This window comes from Falco naumanni, chromosome 4, assembly GCF_017639655.2.
Source record: "Falco naumanni isolate bFalNau1 chromosome 4, bFalNau1.pat, whole genome shotgun sequence".
Taxonomy (NCBI): Eukaryota; Metazoa; Chordata; class Aves; order Falconiformes; family Falconidae; genus Falco; species Falco naumanni.
Window position 1 is genome coordinate 67,800,416 of NC_054057.1, and position 22,285 is coordinate 67,822,700.

The 22,285-nt window shown below is 43.9% G+C and overlaps 1 protein-coding gene across 1 annotated transcript; it reads left to right on the forward strand.

The window, feature by feature from the left end:
* The first annotated feature begins 27 nt into the window (after positions 1-27).
* Positions 28-21,641, forward strand: LONP1 (lon peptidase 1, mitochondrial). The gene is made up of 18 exons (XM_040589143.1): positions 28-171; positions 2,142-2,230; positions 2,840-2,959; positions 5,555-5,783; positions 6,350-6,411; positions 7,000-7,129; positions 7,517-7,600; positions 8,673-8,893; positions 10,508-10,646; positions 12,752-12,930; positions 13,986-14,073; positions 15,504-15,626; positions 16,389-16,505; positions 16,788-16,928; positions 17,014-17,179; positions 18,196-18,404; positions 19,703-19,867; positions 21,257-21,641. Exons 1-18 carry the CDS (start codon positions 67-69, stop codon positions 21,419-21,421), a joined length of 2,532 nt encoding a protein of 843 aa, XP_040445077.1. The 5' UTR covers positions 28-66; the 3' UTR covers positions 21,422-21,641.
* The last annotated feature ends 644 nt before the right edge of the window (positions 21,642-22,285 follow it).

Consider the following 22,285-nt stretch of genomic DNA (forward strand, 5'->3'; position numbering starts at 1 on the left):
GGCGGCGGCGGTGGCGGCGGCGAGGACGGCGGCGGCGGGGCGGAGGCGGGTGGGACAGGGCCAGTCATGACGGCGCTGGCGCCGCTGCTCGTCCCGGAGCATTTCCCCAACGTCCCTCTCATCGCCGTGACGCGTAACCCCGTCTTCCCGCGCTTCATCAAGATCATTGAGGTGAGGGGAGCCCAGGGCTGGCGGCGGGGTGCGCGGGGCCTTGGCCGAGGGCCCTGAGGGACACGGCGGCCCCGGGCCTGGGGGCGGCCGGCCGGGGCCGCGCTGAGCCTCCCCTCAGGCTCCGGCACGGCCGGGCCGCTGCTCCCCTCAGGGCCGCCCTCTGCTGCTTCTTGTGTATTCCCAGCTACATCGCCTGCCCGCACGGGAATCGTGGTTCTTTGGGGATGGGTGCGGGCTTTGGGTTTCAGGAGTGTTGCGTCAGGCGGTCGCGCTGCTCCCCGTGAAGCTGAAGGCAGCTTCAGCCTGCTGGGATAACAGCTGTGGTGGTGCTGGGAGATCTGCCCGGTGGCCGGCGCAGAAGCTCTTCCCGAGTCGCCGCCCCGCTGCCATCCCGCCGTGTCCCATTGCCGGGGGCTGAGTGAAGGTGCCCGTGGTCTGGCTGCACAAGCCTGGCCGTGCCCCGAGCAGCAACTGCCCAGGCAGGGACTGAGCTGCGAGGGGAAGCACAGATGCAGTGTCGAGCAGCACCGCTCCTCTGGGAGAGGGTGCTGGGTGCTGGGCGCTGGTGGTCTCACAACATCAGAGTGTGACCTTTCTCCTCTTCACCTCCCATGTATTTTGAAGAGCCTTCAACTCGATCTTTGATACATCACTTGAGCTCTCAGGCCCAGAAATACTTTTTCCTCCTGAAACGCAACTGGTTTGGAACAAACACTCATATTTTTGCATCTTGCTAACATTTTACCAATCCAATTTTGGAGTTAACAAGAATCAATATTTCCCTGTTCCTGTAGTGTTATTTATCATAATGTTATTCCTACTGCAGTGATTTTCTGCGTGTCCGAATCTAATATGTGCACTTTTAGTGTCTTTATAGATGTGTTGGGGGAAGGAGAAGATTATATATTATTATGATCTTTAGGCACGGAATCATGTGACACCTTTATTTACAAGTCATTAATTTCAATGCATAGGTCGCCAGTGTCTTATATTAAGATAATTGTTAAATACTGTCTCTTACACCACAAATTCATTGTGCTGACATTTATTTCCTGACAATGTGAAGTCTCTACAGTGAATATGGAATTATGAATGTTCTTCTTTCTGTTAATGTCTGTGGCACTGGCAAGAATAGTTTTCCTAGACATTGTGCAAAATTAAAATAGGTATGCCAAGTTTAAAATACATCAACAGCAGTGGTATTGCTTATGCTGCTCTGTCCAGACCACGGTGGTTATTTTCCAGAGCACTGAGCACTGCAGCTTATGTCCATCACTTTGAAAAAACACTCAGTGGTCGGCACTGTGACTTTATGCAACAGCACAATTCACAAGGAGGTATTTTCTTGGTCACTGAGGCTTCAGCCTGCTGGGATAACAACTACAGTGGCGCTGGGAGATCTGCCAGGGACAGATGTGTGGCATCCAGAGAGCAGAGAAGAGTAAGAAAGTAAAATAGGAATACTGGCAGGGTCTCAAAGCAGGGGCTTGGGTAGGCTGGTGGGTGTAGGAGAGAAATTGAAATTAGGGGGCTTTGGAGAAGACTGTTTAAGCTAGGTGGGTGAGAAGAATTCAGGCAGTTGATGGGGAAGATTGGAGTAGCCCTCCAGTAGGAGTGGACAGCTGGAACATACAGGTATGGAAGGGGAAGGGAACAGTGATAGCAACAGAAGCTTTTAGAAAGTCGTCTTCAAGTGAATGAGAAGCCTCTTGCTCGTAACAGATTAGGCCTGGTTTCTTCTGCTGCCTTTGAGCTTGTCCTGTGTACTTGGTGACTTGTTTTAAATACTTAGATTTCATGTTTCTCTAATACTCTTCAACATCCCCTGTCCCCTAATGTGGGCAAGACTAGAAAAATCTGAGATTAGACTTCATAATTCAGTCATAGGGTTTCACTATGCCTGGCCTTACACTGAGGGTGCAAAGCTTACAGAAAATCCACTTCTGATTTCATACGTATTGTTATCCTAGGTAAAAAATAAGAAGCTGGTTGAGCTGCTGAGGAGGAAGGTTCGTCTTGCCCAGCCTTATGCTGGTGTTTTCCTTAAAAAGGATGACAAGTAAGTCATTTCTCTGGCTCTTTTGAAAAATTTAAAAATAGCTATTTCCACAACTAGACTGCATTTATATAAAAGCTATGATCTGAAATTCACAGCCTTGGATAGTGTTAGAGAAATTGTGTATAGGCTCAGACCATCCTCTTACTCTGACAGTTTTCATTGCCACCGCCAGCACTGCTAGGAGTTTGGGTTTTGCTTCCCTGTGAGGGTGGCGAGGCACTGGCACAGGCTGCCCGGAGCAGCTATGGGTGCCCCGTCCCTGAGGGTGTTCAAGGCCAGGTGTGATGGGGCTTGGAGCAGCCTGCGCTGGTGGAGGTGTTCCTGCCCGTGGCAGGGGGTTGGGACTAGATGGTCTTTAAGGTTCTGTCCAACCCAAACCATTCTACTATTCTATGAAAAGGCTGTTATTATTTGGGAGGGGAGTGAACCATCCAGGTAGTTGAGTGATTTGGAAAGGGGCTACATGGTGGTTACGGTGAGGATAAAATTAAATGTCTTTGCTCCTGAATCCTGTTTAAAGTTCTGCAACCAGTGATTATTCTTTCTTTTTAAATCTTGCCTGCTTTCTCAAGATTCTGAGTATCTACTCCAATTTTTTTTCCTTAATAGCAATGAATCTGATGTGGTGGAGGATCTGAATGAAATCTACCAGATGGGAACCTTTGTACAGATTCATGAAATGCAGGACCTTGGAGACAAGTTGCGTATGATAGTCATGGGACACCGAAGGTGATTACTTGTACTTCCACTGCATCTCACCAGACTTCTTTATAAATAGATACATCCCTTTATTTAATGTTCACCACATACATGCATTTTCATGCACAACTTGTATACGGCAAGCTTTTGCTTTGTTACCACAACATACCCTGATAGTGCTCTGATGCTCCAGCCCCGGTATTCTGTGTACTGTTAGAGATGCAACAGATTAGCCACAGAAAGGAAGAGCTAGAGCATATCATTCTCATATAAATTGTAATGTGATGCAAGCAAATATTCATTAAGTTGAAGTTTAGCAGTTTCTTTGACAAGCACAGAAAAATTTAGCAATGGTGAAAAAAATCCTCTGGAACTAATTTAAGCCAATATTTTTGCATTAAAAAAGAGGGGGAAAAAAGTGGTCCATAACTGTAATTATGTCATCTACATAATCTTGTCCTAGAACTGAAGAAAATAGGATTAGTGTTGGGAGTATAGGTTTAGCTATTTGTGCCAAGTATTTTGAGCTAAGAGAGTATAAAATTGTGGGTTTAAAAGTGTCGAATAATTAATTTCCATTAGAAAGGGAAGCACAAGGACAGAAACATGGCGAGGGAGACAGATTCAGGGTGGGGTTTGCTTTGAAGCATTGCTTTTTCGTCCCACTCACTTTACTTCAGTTGCATTTGTTCGGGACAGCAAAGAACAGGCACTACTTCTCAAAGCTGAATTTGCGTGAGTTTGCAGGTCAGCATCTTTCCAAATGAAGTCTTGGACTTCTGCTGCATTATCAACGCACAACCTTGTTTGATTAGATTTTGGACATAGGCAGCTATTGGTTTTGGTTTACTTGGAATACACACTTCCCTATGACTTGGAAGGTGTTGGGAATTGTTCTTTATTTGATTGAGACACCACTGGTCAGTTATGTCTGTAGGAAGCACACTGGATATCGATCTGAGAAGCATCCTCCATTTACAGGGAAAAATATAGAAAAGGAAACTCTTGTCAGCAGCCCAAAATAATGAAATGTGGTGTCCTGCAAGCGTGGATCCTCTCATTTCTAAATCCCTCCCTTAGCTCTCCCCGTACATCTTCTAGCGTGCCTTCTGGGCCAGGGCAGCAGCTTCTGTAGTCAGTCTAGAGCTATTTACACCCTGGCTGGCCAGCTGGCTGCTGCCAGACTGTTTGGGTTGCCCTGCGAGGGGACGTTCTACCCAGCAACTGATTCTACCCACCAGCAGCCCCACTGTCCAGAAAATGTTTTGGAACTTAATTGTCTGTGACTCTATTCTGTTGACAAGAGTAGTCAAAGTTAGTCAGAAGTTGCTAGTGGCAGGCAGGCAGAGTAGCTGAGGAGGTCTTACTTTTTAAAGGAAATCACATGGAAAATAAGACCTACACCCTGCGCATAATGGCAGTTATCCCATGAGCTGGGAGTCTGCTACACTGCAAGGGTTTTTCTGGCCTCTGTGTTCACAGACTAGTAGGACAACTTTGTCAAAGGCTGTTGCAGTTCCTGAGTGTTTGTCTAGCACTCATCTTTGGTGGGGAAACCTTTTAAGCAAGTGGAGAGGGTAAGATTTTGATCCCTTTCTGGAGAACTGTAGGTCATAATCCATATTAAAAACGTCCAATGTGAGGTTGTATGCACAGCAGGCAAAATTCAGAAAAGTTTAAGAGCAGTAACAGGGAAGCTAATTTTTTGGAAGGTGATTATGCCATGTGATCTAGCCTGTCCCTTTGCGGGATTAATACTCAATTAACTTTGTTGTGGAATATATTGTGGGTTTGATCTCTTTCAAGATCATAATCTAGGAAATCTCTTTGTGTAATAGACTAAAATTTCAAATGTCTGGACATGGAATGACTTAAAGGTCCATTATACACATGGTATGTAATATTTAGCACTACAGTAGATAATGCAGCAGATGTGGTTTAAAGCAGACAGACTGATTGTTGAGAATCAGAAGACTGAAAACGCGAAACATTATATTCAGAATTAAAGTGAAGCAGGGAACTTGCTTTTCAAGAGAGACAAGAAGCCAACATCAGATTTGTTGGCTCATGTAGCTAGGGAAAGTAACTCTGGAGCAGACATAGTAACAACGATGCCTTTTTAGCAGTTCTGTTCCTGTGCTGCAGCTTGTCACTGAGAAGTCAGTCTGTGATACTGAAGAACATATCTTGTGTGCATGTGTATGTTCACCAATATTTGGTTTATTTTTATTGTAATCATTAGAAATCGGTTTTTGTGGTTCTGCAGCTGGATGAAGCTAACACAATTTATGATAAAGGTGCTGTCAGCTGTCCTTGGCGTCTCATTCACACACCAATAAGCTAATTCTGTGGTTAGTTAATTTTTTTGTATGACAACTTAATGTAAATTTACGTAGGGAGTCCTGTCGGTATCTACCGCTTGATTATTACTGTTTTACTAAATCAAGCCTTATTTTGACAAAATGAACTAAAAGCTAAATCTTGTCAAAACACTTACAGTCAGTCACCTTTGTCAAAGTTTGAAATTTTAGTTTACTCAAAATACAGCTTAGACTCATGCAGAAGAGCTGAAAACATGTTATAACAGAGGGGTATTGATTGTAGGTGGTTTCTTTGGGCTTTCAGGATTCGTATAAACAAGCAACTAGAGGTTGAGCCGGAGGAGCCTGAGAACAAACAGAAAATTAGAAGGAAACAGAAGCGCTCTAAGAAAGAGGCTGAAGAAGAGCCTGGAGCAAAGGACCAAGCTGTGGAAGTGGTACTGGATCCTGTAGCTACTTCATCTCAGGAAGTTCTCATGGTAGAAGTAGAGAATGTGGTTCATGAAGATTTTCAGATCACAGAAGAGGTTAAAGTGAGTGAGTTATTCATACAAGCCTGGTTTTGTCCTGTAGTGTTGCATCTACATTTCTTGCTTAAAAGGAAGAGTTCTAAAATCAAGATCCAATTTCAGGCTTCAGAAACCAGTTCCTCTTCCTCACAGTCACTCTAGTAGGGGATTGTATGAAAATAATGAATTTTTTATTACAACAGCTCAATTCCTTAGAACTGGTCACTTCAGAAAGTTGCTGAACAAAGAGGTTGCTCTGTGCTTAAATCTTTGTAATATCCTCTATCAAACTGAGTCTTTGCTCTGAGGTGACTTGAGTGGTCAACCTGATCATATCTTCTGGCCAAAAACCAGTTTAAGTTTCGTGCGTGCAGAAAGCCAGCCTGTAGCCCTTCTTGCCTTTCCTTCCTCCCAGGAGGAATAACTGCCCCGACACCAAGTACCATTACAGCGCACTGCTGCAGCGGGTGGCCGGGGGCTGTATTTCTGTGCTCCTGTGTTGGAGGGGTTGGGAAGTGTCATAGTGGTACTGAGGCCTTGTCTGTCCTTTTCCAGTCTTTTTGTTGATTGAAGTTTTATTGTGTTTATAGGCGCTTACTGCAGAAATTGTCAAAACAATCCGGGACATCATTGCCTTGAACCCCTTGTACAGGTATGTCTTCCCCATGCTGCCCTACTCTGAGAACAGCGTGTTCTCAGGCTGGAGTACGCTGCGATTTTCTATTGCACTTGTCCTTTTGCTGTAATGAAGAAGAGATATTTGCTGAATTGTCACCTAGTATTTTGTTGTGGGATGTGAGCTTTTATCATCGGTTGTGGGAAACAGGGCAAGTTTTGAAAACCTGATGTGAAACTTCAATACAAGGTAGGATGATAAGACCTGTGGCAGGTGATCTGGGTCTGAGTGAAGCTCACTGCAATAAGTATCGTTGTCTGATCCATGTAACATGAGCATAGTAAGTCTTAGCATACTGGCACACAAAATTTTTAAGTAACTGTTAAGAGAACATTTCATACATTTGGGTTTATATATTGGTGACCTTTCCCTTTATTGAGTGATTTACGTGTTTGATACTGCGTATTGGCTTAGTCAAATTTTTACAAAATGAGTTATTTTTCTATGAAACTGAGCTGTTTCATGCCTTTACTCTTTTGTAGCAAATAAATAGCTCTGTAAGGATACTTCCTTATGAATGTAAAATTTTACAAAGTGTTTTGGGTTTTATTACCATTTTTTCAGAGAGTCCGTACTTCAGATGATGCAGGCAGGACAGCGTGTGGTAGATAACCCTATCTATCTGAGTGACATGGGTGCAGCGCTAACAGGGGCAGAGTCACACGAACTTCAAGACATCTTGGAAGAAACCAGTGTAAGATGAAGCTTTTGACTGAAGCTATGCTAACTGAATCAAAAGTATGTCTGTTATATGTCATAGTTTCTTTACCAGCCTCAGTACAGAGACTTCAGTGGTATGTTTGATGAGATGTTAATATCAGTGACTAAGTTCCTGTTGAAGGATATAGTAAGTTATATTGCCTTAAGGGAAAGAGGCTGGATGCACTATATCTTTGGTAGCAAATAATTTTCTTTCGCGCATTGGTTGTATGCTGTGGAATCGCTACACAGTTTGTGTCCATACCTACAGTGCTGGAGAGTTCTCCCAGACAACCTGTTGGAGCTTTTTATTCTCTCTTTCTAACTGGGAGTTGATAAGAGTATTGGGTCTGAAAATTCATTTTGTGCCTATCTTTTCCAGATTCCCAAACGGCTTTACAAAGCCCTTTCCCTTCTCAAGAAGGAATATGAGCTGAGCAAACTTCAGCAGCGTCTTGGAAGGGAGGTGAGTTTTTCAAGTAACACATACCTTGTATGTATTTGTATCATATCCACCATTGTGATGGTTAGCACGGCCAGCGAAGAATTTTGAAGCAAGGCAATAGTACACATTCTAAAGGGAGGTTAATTTAGAGTTAAGATTTTATATTCTTTTTCTGTTAGAAATTGGTTTTTTTCATGCATATTGTAAAAGCAACAAGATGTGAGGCTATGGCATCTGCTGTTAAGTTGTGTTCAAGTTGTAATTTCATGCAAGCAGGCAAATCCTGGAGGCCTGCAGTTTACCAAGCATCTGTGTAAAAATACACAGCATAATACTGTATATAGCACATAATAGTGTAAGTAGTGCAATGTTATTTTAAAAGACCCTCTGCTAACCACTATGAACTGCAGTAGTTCCTCACTGCTGTAAATTTTAATCAGAATTTGATACCTGCATCAAAATGGTAACTGAATATATGAAGTACAATTTGTGTATACTGAGTCAAAAGTTCCTGGGTTTATTAACTCCCAATAATTGGGGCTTTTAAAATTCATGTGAATGGGGGGCAGTAGGAACATCCTGCAGTTCAGCAAAGAGAAATCCATAGTCCCACACCTGGGTTGAAATAATGCTGTGCAACAGGACAGGCTGGGTGCCAGCTGGTTAGAAAATAGCTTTGCAGAAAAGGACCTTGAGGCCCCGGTGTACGGGAAGCTGACCATGAATTAGCAGCCTGTCCTTGTGGCAAGGAGGGCCGACTGCGTACTGGGCTCTATTTGCGGTTGTGTAGACAGCAGGTCAAGAGAAGTGGTTATTCCCCTTTATTTGGTGGCTTACTCTGCCCAGCTTTTGGTCTCCTCAGCATAAACAAAACACTGAAGTACTGAACCATGGTCAGTGGAGGCCACCGAGAGTTGGAGGGAGTTGGAGTATGTCATAGAGTTACTTTTTACATTAGGACATGCTGCAAATGATTTCCAAGTCATATTTTCAGTTGCTGAGAAGGTCATAACTGAGAAGCATTTGGAAGCATTTGATGTTTGACGGGTTGTACCAAAACTGAAACGGTTACTGTATCTGTTGCTTTGTCTAGGTTGAGGAGAAGATCAAGCAAACACATCGCAAATATCTTCTCCAAGAGCAATTGAAAATCATTAAGAAAGAGCTGGGTCTGGAAAAAGAGGACAAGGATGCTATAGAAGAGAAATTCCGTGAGCGACTAAAGGAGCTGGTAGTGCCAAAGCATGTCATGGATGTGATTGATGAAGAGTTGAACAAGTTGGGCTTGCTGGATAATCACTCCTCAGAATTCAAGTGAGTGCATGGCTGCGTCCTCTGCTGTCAGGGTTAGCTGGGAGAGTGAGAGAAATCAATACAATTCTGTGAAGCTTTTACCTTAAGAGTTTCTTTTCTCTTTTGTCATAATTGTTTTCCCTGAATGTAGCATGTGATCACATCCTAGCTATAGGATTGTTCTCCAGATCTCCTGTGTTTTACAGTCGATTACCTCTTTTGATCGTTTTAGGTTTTCTCTTGCAGCGTAATTCTGTTGGATAAGAACCGTGCATTTTGTTTCCCCTCATGAAATGTGCAGTGATTCCTTCAGCCCTTAATTTTGGCTCTTGTCTGGTACTTGGGTGTTTTCATTAGATGTGAGAGCAGAGAAGCTAGTTGTTAACACGTGACATTGGCAGAGCTGCCTCAGGTGGTCCCTGAAGTGTTGGGGCAGGGTTGGAACTGCAAAGGAGTGAATAGCTTTTACCACATAATCCAACGTGGATTGTCAGAAACTGAGCTTGCTGTGAACACTTCTTGTCTGTTCAGAGGCAGAGCGCGCTATACCATACACCAGTCAGTATACTACTCATCAGCACTTTAACGTTTTGGATCTTTGCTTCTAAAACAAAGTATCTTTTGTGCAGTAAAAGACTGTGTGTTGAGGGCAGGTGTGTCATTTGGATGAGAAACATCTTCTTGATAGTCATGTACTGGGAAGTGGAGGGAGAAGGCTAGGAAAGACACCCTGGCCTTCACAGCTAGCATAGTACTTTTGCCTTTCCCTTAGAGTAGTAACAGGGATAGCAAGTTTGCGAAGGAAGTACTTGGAGAAAAATGCCAAGGCTCTGTTGGTGTGTCACTTTCCGTAGAGTAAATCTTGGGACCAGCCAGGCAAGCACGGGGAGGCTGCGCTTCCCTGTGTTTGTGACTGCACACAATAGTAATATTTAAATAAGAGTAATATTTACTGCATCTTGCAGCCGTTGCTGTACATTTGAATCCCAGATCTGAGTGTGTGGAGTTTTAGAACAGATGCATGCTGCTTTTACACACTTGTGTTCTCCTCAATAGCAGTCTGTTTAAACTGATGATCTCTACCATTAGCTTCCACATTAACATTCTTATCTCTCAGCCTTAAATCTTTCTCTGTCCTGTTGTACCTCCAGCTGTTTTTCCTTGCTTCTGAGCTAGGAACCTTTCTTCATTACATTGTCTTGGTCCACTGGGGAGATGGAGAAAACTGGTTTTCTATCTTTTTGTGACTTGATCCAAACAGTTGACAGTAATCTGGAGTTTACAAACAATCCTGACCTTCAGACAGGAACCAGCCCCACCCCAAAGAATCATACAGGGAGTTTATGTGCAGAAATCTAGGTCTTTGCATAGTGCATTGAAGGTTCTTTGTCTCAGGAAAGCAAAAGCTGCCAAAAAAAGCTTTGATTTGGGGGGGAGGGGGTGGAAGAGACAAGGGAATGAAGACCATAGTGGAAGGTTAGCAATGACTACCCAGATGATGGTGCTCTTTTCGTAGTCTGCCTTCCATAAGTAGTTTATATCCCACTTGTTCTGGATGAGGTTATTTTGGAAGGCAGTGGAGGAAGCCATGAGCTGGTTGTTGTGAAATCACTCTCACTTGTGTGTTTCTGTCAGTGTTACACGGAACTACTTGGACTGGCTGACATCCATCCCGTGGGGTAAGTGTAGTGAGGAGAACCTGGAGCTGACCAGAGCCCGAGCAGTTCTGGAGGAGGATCATTATGGAATGGATGATGTCAAGAAGCGAATTCTGGTAAGGCAGGAATAGGCAGTGTGTCCCATTTTACACTCTGCTTAGCATCAGACATTTTGGATGTGTTTCAGATTGCAGCTCTCCATTGAATTTGTGTTAATTCATGGATGAAACAGAAAACTACATGAAAGAACAGAGTATTCTGGTGATCAGTTAATGTTTAATTACTTGTGGCAATGAAGGTCATATTCTGATTTTGAATTGCAATATGCTGTTTTGCTGCTGAATGCTGAGCAAGTAAGTGTCCAAGGGAAGCAGTCTCTGGATTTTAATCAGTTTGTTCAGACACTGTTAAACTGGTTCCACTTGACTGGCAAAGCTACTGCCTTTCCAAAACACGCTGTACTTCTACTCATAACTCTAAAACTAAGAGGGGGAGAAGTTAGCTAAGATGTGTGTTTTCCTCACAACCTTTACCTATCCCCAGAGTCGCGCTGGATACTGAAGAGTTTACGGTCTGTGCAATACAACCCTCATAATAAGCAGACAGGGTGGTTTTCAGTGTTACCTTTTTCCAGAAATCTGTCACTTTTTCCTTGCCTGTGCTTGCTGTGGTTAGGGAAGCTGTTTTAGGTAAGAGTAGATACTTGCAGCAGCTTGCAACAACTTCAGCAACTTGCTGTGGGAGCTGCCTTCCTTCCCAGGGGACAGTAATAGGCTCCTCCATGTAGCCAGCCAACACGTTCAAGCAGTGAAAGACAATCCCACTGCTGGCAGGGTTTGTGTCATGCTGGGCAAGTGAGTGAAGGTGCCCAGCAGAGGGGGGACAGGTGCAGATCCTGACTTTGCATTAACGAATCGCAGTGAGAGCTTTGGTTTGGTGAAGCCTTTGAGTGTAGCTAGCCTTCGGCTTGGCCGTTTCCTTCCCAAGTGTGTAGCGAGGCTGTTTCTCTTACCGTTCCCTCGTGTTGTATATAGCAGAGCTTTGTGCTACCTTGGGGACAGTGCTGATGGTACTTAAGCCACCTCAGTAATTGATGTGCACAGAAGCCATACAGGCATCTCCTAAGTTAACAGTACAATATCATCTATATAATGAATAGTAAATTCTTAGGCATGCTGGGATTTTGCTTTTATTAAATTGCTTTGCTCCAATCTCTTCTAGAAGATAAAGGTTGTGAAGTACCTCTTCGCTACCAAGCCACAGGGGGCTTCTTTCCCTAGTAGTGCCCAAGGCCTGTGACTAAATGCTGCTATCTGACTTATTATTTTGAATGGTTTATGGTAAGCCTGTTGTTGCACACTTGCAAGCAGATAACCCCTTTGGAGTGTGAGTCTCTTATGTTGCTTGTTCAGCACTACTCATGCTGACTAGGCCCAGCCTTTACACAGAAATAGATTTGAGTTGCATGATACAGGTCAGTGGCTTTGATTATTGATGTGATTCATTCCATGCAGAAGAGATTCCCCAGCTGTAGCAGTGCAAGCAAGGTTGATGATTTTAAGGTACTGAGAAATATCTACACAGATGTGAGCCCTACTTAGATTGGTGCTGTTGTCTTTGTATAGTATTGCTGTGGAGTTCAGCGCTGTAGGGAGAGGAAATCAAGGCTTTGCTAAATAGCTGGCCTGTTACAGGGGAGCCACATCTCTCTGCCTGCTCGCACAGTGATTTATCCACTGTAAGCGTATCAGCAGTTGAGACTTCAGATCTGAACTGTGATGTGTTTGATTTCTCAACTGCTGAGTGTTATTTCAGGGTTGCCTAGCATAGGAGCGTGAAAAGATGCAAGTTTCACCTAGCAAAGAAGTAGTAGTATAGTAGGAGATGTTCACATGTAGTTTGAGAGACTCAGGTGAGACTAGGGAAGAGGGGAGGAGAACTAGAAGTCTTCCCACTCGAAGACAGAGAAGAGAGAGACTGCTTCTCCCGGTGAGATGAGTACAGAGCACAAAACCTAGGGACAACCAAATGTGTAAATAACCAGAGAGAGAAGAGGTGCACTGGTATCCTTAGCTTCTCCCCTTGCCCTCCCCAACTCCTTTGAGGACCCGTTTTGTGTATGATGCTTATTTTGTAATCATTGCTTGGTCTGATAGCAAATATGTTTTGGTGTTGCTGCACTTACCCTCTGTTTACTACTGGTGCTTCATCTGTTCTGCAGGAATTTATAGCAGTCAGTCAGCTGCGAGGATCCACCCAGGGGAAGATCCTGTGTTTTTATGGCCCCCCTGGGGTTGGCAAAACGAGCATTGCCCGCTCCATTGCCAGAGCCCTAAACAGAGAGTACTTCCGCTTCAGTGTTGGAGGGATGACTGATGTAGCAGAAATAAAAGGACACAGGTCAGTGTAACTTGAGCAGTTTCTCTATCCAGCAGTTTTTACTAACATTGTCAGAATAGGAGCCTGACTGAGGTTGCCGATGTGTGTAATTTTCATCCCTCTTCTGCCAGCCCTTGCTGACAGGAGTTGATAGCAAAGGGCGGAGTCTGGAACATAATCGTCTTCATGTCTCTGAAGTGCAGTACTTGCAGTACTCCCTGTACTTGTGTAGACTTGTGGGAATCATTGAAAAGTTGTCTGAGCTACCCAGAAGCATTGGACTGGTACCAAATGCTAATTCGTGTCTGTCTATAAATGCCAGCACTAGAGAACAGTGACAGTTTTACCGGGTCATGCACATGTTCAGGTCTGACAGACTTCGTTTCTGAATAATCAGGAGGGAGGTGCTGCATGAGGAAAGCTTGGGAACAAGAATATTCATGGGGAGAACAAGAAGATGTGAATACAAAAATCAGTAGATCCAACCCTGACACAGGTTTATTTTCCTTCCACGTACACCCAAAACTACAGTGTTTTCAAACAAGTGAGAGTTGTTCTACAGTGTGAATGGAACCTGTGAGGTCCTGCCCTTTATGATACAGAAGCTGAGAGAAATATTTGACATACTTTTCAGGATGTTCTCTACTCTGTGTCTCTTGGCATTCACTCTGTTGTTACCCTCTTGCTCTGCTTCTGTATGTTCCTGGATGCCAGTTCCCACTAGCAGAAAGACTGTGTTTTGCTGTTAGTAGTTTGTTCCTTCAGAGTATCTTTTGATTTACACTGATCTTCCTTTTTTGTCCCTATCAAGTGAGGGAATGAAGTATTCCCTTTTCTAACATTTCTTTACCCCCAAACCAAGAAGTCACTATTCAGAAATCTCTTGTTCTCAGCCTTACTTTTTTGTTTCCCTCTAATATAAAATGGTTAAAACTAAAGATAAAAACTGCAGTCCAGGAGTACTCTGCCAAAATTCACATCTGATCTCTACTAGAGACAGACTAGTTGCATGCTGTGTTGTGTGATGTGTGCTGTACTTTACAATGGTTCCCTAAATACAGTCTCTGGTAAAACAGGAGGACGTATGTTGGAGCAATGCCAGGAAAAATCATCCAGTGTCTGAAGAAGACCAAGACAGAGAATCCACTTATACTGATTGATGAGGTGATGTATCTGGTCTTCTAGTTTTTGCTCTTAAAAACATAAATCGGTTCTTGACCCCAATAGGAAAGGTGAAGCAGTGACTCTTAAAAAACCCAGTGTTGTGGGTTTTTTTTATTTAAATGAGGCTGGGCTCTCAAGTTCTTTGGGTGACTTCTTAGACTCTTCATTTTCTCTTCTTATAACAGACTTCAACTTTAGTGTTTCAGTTGTGCCATTCTCATTAAATTGCAGCTGTTTGGATCGCAAGGATCCTGATGGAGCTGGCTGGATACTCAGAGGCTTCAGTAGCTTTCACATTCCCTACCTAGGTGTAGGTACAACATTGTGCACAAAACCACTATTGCCGATGTGATTATTAGAAAGAGTGAGTCTCTCAGCAGATCTAAAGCAAAACTATAAGGAATAAGGTGCAGTGCTTACAGTCAATTTGTGGTCCAATTTGAGAATAAATGAGTCAGGGCTACCAGCCTACTGCTTTGTAGAAAAGCAGATAAGGACAGGATATAATAGCAGGTTCAGAACAGACTAAAGGTCTCTCTAGCCTCCTTGTGTGCTGTGCCTTGGAAAAACCAGCAGCAGGTGTCTTGGGAATGGTATGGGGGACCAAGAAACTGGGTAATGAGTTGCAGTGTAATGTAACCAACGAGTATCTTGATTTGAAGGGGAGTGAAAACCTTTAGGTTATGGTGCATAAATGGTGGTGGCGAGGAGCCTTGCGTTGGCTGTAGGAGCAAGTTGCATTATGCCTGTCTAGTTAATACTACTCTTTAGGGAGAAAAAGCTGTGGAGAGTGGCCCTGTTGTGATCCCTCCTTCTGAGGACATGAGTGATGTTGAAAGAAACAACAACCTTGGACGTGGTCCTGGGCAGCCGGCTCTAGGTGGCCCAGCTTGAGCAGTGGGGTTGGACAAGATGACTTTGAGAAGTCCCTACCAGCCTCAATCAGCCTATGATTCTGTGAAAGCAGCAAAGGTCACTGGCTGGGCTGTGATGCGTGGCTGTGTATAGGACTTTGCACCCTGGGCAGAGCAAGGAGTGTCTTAGCTTACGTAGTCGGGAAATGGTATAAACTAGCACCCTGTAGTCATCCCACTGTGGAATAAATATTGTGGTCTGTGACTATAGCTTAGCTTAATGAGTAGTAGCCCACTAATCCATGACAATGCACTGGCTTTTGGTTGTATGCACAGTCCCTGAGGTTTCATAGTGCTTCTCTACAACACTGTTAAATTCCTGTGTCTTGTCAGGTGTGTCATGCTCACGCAGTAGGATAGCAGGGACTTGGGTGAATGCACAGAAAACCAGTAGACTGGGAATGGCTGTTTATGAACAAACATATGAAGATTTTCAGATGCAGCTTTGAAAGAACCTGCATAAGAATTTACTGTGGTGAGAAACTTCTTGGAACATCTGAAGTTTTTCTCCCATAGGTGGATAAAATTGGAAGAGGATATCAAGGGGATCCATCCTCAGCCCTTCTGGAGCTGTTGGACCCAGAACAGAACTCTAATTTCTTGGATCATTACCTTGACGTTCCTGTGGATTTATCAAAGGTATTTCTGTCTTCTGCAGAGATTGTAGAGCTGGAATGTATGAGCGTGTATCAGTGCAGGGATTTCCTGTTGAAAAGATGCTGATGTTTGAGCCAGTTGGAAAGTCAGCCAGATGGGATTGAGACGTGAGTGGCATAGGGCTGTCTCTTCAGGAGCTGGCTTTATCCAAAGTGTACTTAAGGGAACACAATCACCACCATATGTCCTATAGTCTCAGCTCCATGTAGAGCTATGGACACAAAGAAACGTGGTCTTGGCTAGAAAAAGCAGGAGTTTTTCTTCCATGTAGTGACTGGCAGAGTTGCTGTCAAGTGATATGGCCTCATGCTGCTCTTAGGCTTTTGAAATTGGTCGTCTTTGCCCACTATTGCATTTTTGTGTGGCTTACATGAATTGCAGAGGTGATGGATTAAAAATACGTATACATAATTTTGACACTTCTGTCATAACTTCATAGAAGGTAGAAATAATTTAAAGTGAGATCTAGGTCTTCCCAGGCAAATAGCTTCCTGCTCCATATCAGACCATTACGATTTCCCAGTTTGTGCTGTGTGTATTTCTGAACGTTTGCTTTGGGGGTAGGGAATGCCCTACTACATAGTTCTAAAATCCAGAACTTTTCCTGTAATAAAAACTAGATTCCACAGAGAAGGTAATCCTGCTGCAGCCCTTCAGACAGGGAAACACAGAACTGAGGAACTATTGCTTGGACTAAAGCAGCAGGTTAATGAAAATGTTAATAGGAACTTGTAATACTTCCAGGTACTTTTTATTTGTACTGCCAATGTAACAGAAACCATTCCAGAGCCACTGCGGGATAGAATGGAAGTGATCAATGTATCAGGATACGTAGCAGAAGAGAAACTTGCAATTGCAGAGGTAAGAGAAATCACTGATGATGCACTGGGAGTTCTCTCTGATAAAATGGTTTTGGCAGATTCCAGCTTACATCCAGCTGTGTCCAAAAAAAATTAGGCACATGGCATTTTTGATGGAGTTCCTCTGATCTGAACACCCAGTTACTTCAACTGCAGTGTTCCACAGGCTGTGAACTCCAGAAAATGGCATTGAGCTAACAGCGGAATGAAGCTGGGTGAATTGGAACCACCGGGCTTTTGTCACAAACACTAACAGAAGGACATGGGGGATTATTTCTTTCAGAGGTACTTGGTCCCTCAAGCACGAGTTCTGTGTGGCTTGGATGAAAACAAAGCCAAAATCACATCGGATGTCCTGACTGTTCTCATCAAGCAATACTGCAGAGAGAGTGGGGTCAGGAATCTGCAGAAACAAGTAGAAAAGGTGAGGGAAAGTTCTGTGGAACTGTGACCACTGTGCTTCAGCCTTCGCAGCTTTTTCTACAGAAACAAATGACTGTCTCACTCAGGTATTGAGGAAATCCGCCTATAAAATTGTGAGTGGAGAAGCAGAGATGGTTGAAGTAACACCTGAAAACCTGCAGGACTTTGTGGGAAAGCCCATCTTCACTGTGGATCGCATGTATGAAACCACTCCTCCAGGCGTGGTGATGGGTCTGGCCTGGACAGCTATGGGTGAGACAAAATGACTTCTGGGTTCATGTCTACATTTCTGTAACATTTTCAAAAATTGAATGGGATAGTCAAACTGAATTTTCCCTACTGAGTCCAGTGAAGTTATTCTACTGGCACCAGTAAAATTTAACTTCTGTGGCCCTTTAGATCCTGACTACTTCTTCCCTGAAGAAGAGACCCTTGCTTACTTCCCCACCCATGCTCATTTTAGCTTCAGGGTAGCATATTTATGCTCCACATCCCATACAAACCACATACATTAGGAACAGCAGTGACTAAAACCACAAGCCTTTCCAGAGAGCACAAGACCTTCTCTGCTTCCTTAAAAGCAGGAGGTGCCATTCTGACTTCAAGGCACAGCTGAGGCATGCCAGATATTTTCAGTGGTGTTGCACTGCTGATTTTGGCTTTCAGTGGCAAGAGCAGATACAGGTATTCTAGCACACTGTCAGGGTGGGTGCAGTTGGCTAGTTACCATCCACTGGATTATGCCCCTAGTAACTTGGGGGCCTATGTGCACTGCAGTGTGGAAATACAGCACACAGCAAAGGATATGACTCCTGCATACTCTAACTGACCTTGGGTGGAATTGAAGTAGTTCAGAGGGAAATTATTAGTATGGTGGAGAAGGTGAGGCTATATCTGACGCTGGGAAGCTGAACTGGCCAGAAGTGTATTGTGCTATGAGCTCATGTTACTTTTTGGCTACGAAGAGCCTGAAACAGTTACAAGAACTGGTTATTTCTAGGAAATAGGGGTTGTGTCTGTGTTGATGGAGTGTGAAGTCCAAAGAAGCAATGAAAGGAGGCTTTTGGTGCAGTGCTGTTGAGATTTCTAGCTAGCCTTCCTGAAGAGATTTGGAGAACAGTTTTCAGCTGCTTTTTACCCAAGCACTAGTGTCTCATCAGAGAGCCCTAGTTCCAAATTCCTGACATTGCTCCTGCATCACCAAAACCTTGTGGTTCGATTTTTCCTTTAACTTTCCTCAGGATGTTGTTTTCCTTTTTCTTTCTTAGGAGGTTCCACTCTGTTTGTTGAAACGTCCCTGAGGCGACCCAAAGACAAGGAGAACAAGGATGGGTCCCTTGAAGTCACAGGGCAACTGGGAGATGTAATGAAAGAGAGTGCCAGAATAGCTTACACATTTGCGAGAGCCTTTCTGATGCAGAAGGACCCCAGCAATGACTTTCTCATGTCTTCCCATATCCACTTGCATGTGCCAGAGGTAAACTGATGCAGAATTCACAGAGCACGCATGGCAGCTAGGCTGGTTTGCTCCCCTAGACAAGAAGCTGGAAGTACTTTGTCCGTATGTTGTGCAGAATGCCCTCTTGCAGCAGTAAAACCTAGAAAAGAAGACATTTTCCTCAGGACCCTGTGAAAGCATTCTTATGAGCTGTGTTTGTGTTCCTTTCTGCTGCAAGCACGTGGTGAGAATACAGGGGCTTGGATAATACTGTAAGGAACCCTAGACTTGTTGTAGCTGTTGGCCCTGTTGTGAGGCAGAGAAACCATGGCATAGAGATGAGTGATTTGGATAAAAGCTTGTATGCAGCAGCTACAAGGAAACCAAAGTTCAGGTCTCTGTTACCATACCTTCATAAAGGCTTTGGGTCATTCACACATAATTGCAAATACTACCCATGGTCTCTGTGCCATGGCTTCTAGTCCATATAATGTCAGTGGTTGCATTTTTCCAGTGTCTGCAACTGAAAATAAATCCCTGCAATGCTCAGAAGGGCTCACACACTGTGTAACATGCTTTGGGCAGGTGCTTTACTGAAGACAGGTTTTGTACTATGATTGTGCCCATGCTTTGCTTCTGAACTATTGCATGCTTTAACCTAGTCCACAGCCCCCTTGTTGCAGCTTGCTCTGTGTCTGTCCAGGTACTTGGTAGTTACCTCTGTGCTCCTTTCCTGGAGAATCAGAAAACAACAGGCACTATCTCTGCCTCTACTCCCTCTCAAGCATTCATTTCTTCTGCTCTTACCTCAACAATCTGTTTGATCTCAGATAAATCTGGACTGTTGCTAGTTTAGGTCTGGGTTTTGTTGGGCTTTCTAAACGGAATGATCTTTTCTGACTTGAATGATTTTCAGTGTTGTCCTCCACTATTTTGTGACTCTTGATGTTCTCTTCCCTTGTGATGCTGACCTCTGTTACTTGTTCTTATGGTTGGCTTAGGTCAACAAAAAGCTTCAAAGCGTTCATGCTCTGTTTTTTGCTCATGTTGCATATTCAAAGTTCTGAGCCCAATGAGTATTGTGGTAGCATCAGGCCAGAACCCAGACTGTAGACTCATGGATTGTTCCTCATGAATAAGGTGAGGACTGACGCAGTTGTTAGTAGGTCAGCCAATTCAAATAGCAGGATCCCATCAGTGACACTTTTGCAAAAACCTTTGTGGAACCCCATGAAATTGGGGCCATGTTAAAACAGCAATGATAAAGATGTTGTTGGGCTTTGCTACTCTAAATGAGCTAAAGGCTGGAGGTTTATGGCTGTTTTTTTTTTAAACAGGGAGCAACACCAAAAGATGGACCAAGTGCAGGGTGTACTATAGTAACAGCTTTGCTATCACTGGCCATGAATTGCCCGGTGAGGCAGAACGTGGCGATGACGGGAGAGGTGTCATTAACTGGAAAAATTCTTCCTGTTGGTGGAATCAAGGAGAAGACTATTGCGGTAAGAGCTCTTCTCTTGTCTCCATGCATCATCTGTGGGAGAGAGCCCTGGCCTGGGCTCAGCAGTGACTGGGACAACCACAGCGATCACTCCTGGGGTGGGGGAGGTGGTGAGCCAGGGTTGCTGTGGAGAAGCCTGCTGGGGGAACAGGGACACTTGCCTGTGTCTCTAGCTGAGAGGAGAGAGGTGGAACCCCAGGCTTTTTGCCAGAGCATCTGTGTTTCTTGTTACTAGGCTGGTGTAATTAAGTGTGGAAGGGATCATCTATATAGCTGTTAAAGCTGTCTGTCACAGACTGGTATGGTCCAATAAGCTGTGCTGGGTCTGACTTAAAATTTCATGTCGATAGCCCTGCGTTTTTTCTGATTTAGACAGAAGGAACTTACTTCTAGTGTCTTGCATTTTCCCCTGTGAAGTTTCTTTGTACATCATAACCAAGTTACTTAATCCTTTTTTTTCCTTTTTTCAGTAAGCGATATAGACAGAGTTCTCTGAAGTGCTCTTGCAAACACTAGATTTATAGTGGTGCTTGCATTTTTGGTTTTAACCCTTTGCAGTTTTCAGAACTCTTTTCCAAGCATTTAATTTCTTTCCATACTTTTCATCTGCACAGCTCCAGCCTACCTCAGCCTTGCATCACATGTTTTTTTGTCTCGAGAATGGTATTAGCTCTTCCAGTAGCCTGTCGAGCTGGGGCTTCACATCAGCATTCTGTCCCTAAATCTGTCTGGGTTACGGCCTTGTGCAACATGATTCCTTTTCCTCATGTACTTTAAAATAGGTTATTTTGCATTTTGTTTTGTGGTAGTCATTACAGAGGACAAACATGTGATAGGGAGGCCTGTGGTGCTGATGAGTGGCCGCATAGATAAATGCAGGATAAAGTGAGTGGGTACAACCTGCCACTGGATGAGCTGGCCCCACTTTCTGTCTCCTTCCAGTGCAATGTCCGTATCTAAAGGTCCTGTAGAATGGTGCTCTGGGTCGCACCTATTAATGTCTGATACGCTGCGTCTAATTCTTCTTTTGATTCTAGGGTTTATAGTTAAAACAGACTTCTAAAACTCTGTAAAATAGTATGAATTGTTCTAAACAATCCCTCAGTGTGCTGATATAGTCTTACTAAAATACCTCCCCTTCAGCTGTCCCTGCAGCTTGAGAAGGTGGGACTGGAGACTGTGTGTTTTGGGGGCTTGGGGAGATCTCAACCACAATCCATCCCTAGTGATGACATCTGTTAAGTAATGCCCTTGCTGCTCTCCAAAGAACGGAGCGAAGCCCAGTCGTGCACCTCAGTAACTGTTCTTGCTTTCTGCAAAGGGGGGAGTGTGTTTCTAGTGGATTGATGGATTTCTAGGTCTGAACAGACCATGTAACTTTTCCCCACAGGCCAAGAGAGCAGGTGTTACCTGCATCATTCTGCCATCGGAGAATAAAAAGGATTATTATGACCTTGCTGGATTCATTACAGAAGGACTAGAAGTGCATTTTGTTGAGCACTACAAAGAGGTATTTGATATAGCATTTTCAAAGCTGGATGCCACTGGAGGATGATGTTCAACGTGGCTGGAAGGTGGTCTGTCCCCAAATGCTCAGCCCCTGCCCAGAAATGGGGTGACCAAAGGGCAATCTTGAAGTGGGACATGGAGCTATTGCTGCTGCGCAGCTGCCAAAATGAATTATGGCTTTGCTAGAATAAAGTATTTCTCCCTCTTTACTACTGAATTATGAGCCACATTAAGTATTTCAAATAAAATTGTGACATTTTGCCTAAGGACTAGGCTCATTATAAGCCTGGGATAGGCTGGAGGGAAGACTGTGGAATTCTAGGACACACGTATAGCTGCCAAGGGACATGGTTCTCTAGATTTAAATCACTACTCCAGGCTTAAGGAGCGAGCAGGCCTGGACAAAAGATGAACGTGCTCAGTACCAGCAGTTAGCACTGCACCACACCATAGACTGTCTTTGCCACTGCAGCAGCTGTGTTATGTTCCCTGAGTGAAGAAAGTAATTAAATGTCTTAGCAGGACTGTTGTAGATCAATAAATATAGGCTTGGGCCAGAGAACTTGAGTATTGTTTTTACAGTGAATGCTAGAAAAACTGAATTTGAAAAGTGTGAGAGTAGTTACATGAAGCCTGGTTGAAATATATTACTTTGTGCAGGAAGAACAGCACTTACCCTCTCACAGCAAGGTAGCCCTTAAGAATGAAGAATCATCCTGCTGAAATTCAGCTCTCACCAAGTGTAATTCTTCCTCCCGAGTTGCTAACACAGGAGACAGTAGGGCATAAAGGGAGGGTACAAGGGGAAATGCATAAGCAAGAAAAGCTGCACCAAGGAACAGAAGCGCCCTGGGGAATGGCTGCCACGTTGTTGCTATTTTCAACAGCAGATTTTGTCCACCAACTTCTC

What these genes read in the sequence shown, in the direction of transcription:
- LONP1 (XM_040589143.1), top strand. Translation starts at nt 67, where the DNA reads ATGACGGCGCTGGCGCCGCTGCTCGTCCCGGAGCATTTCCCCAACGTC. An exon ending in AGCAGCGTCTTGGAAGGGAG is followed by an intron (nt 7,601 to 8,672) that starts GTGAGTTTTTCA and finishes TGCTTTGTCTAG; the next exon opens with GTTGAGGAGAAGATCAAGCA. An exon ending in TCCACTTGCATGTGCCAGAG is followed by an intron (nt 18,405 to 19,702) that starts GTAAACTGATGC and finishes TTTTTTAAACAG; the next exon opens with GGAGCAACACCAAAAGATGG.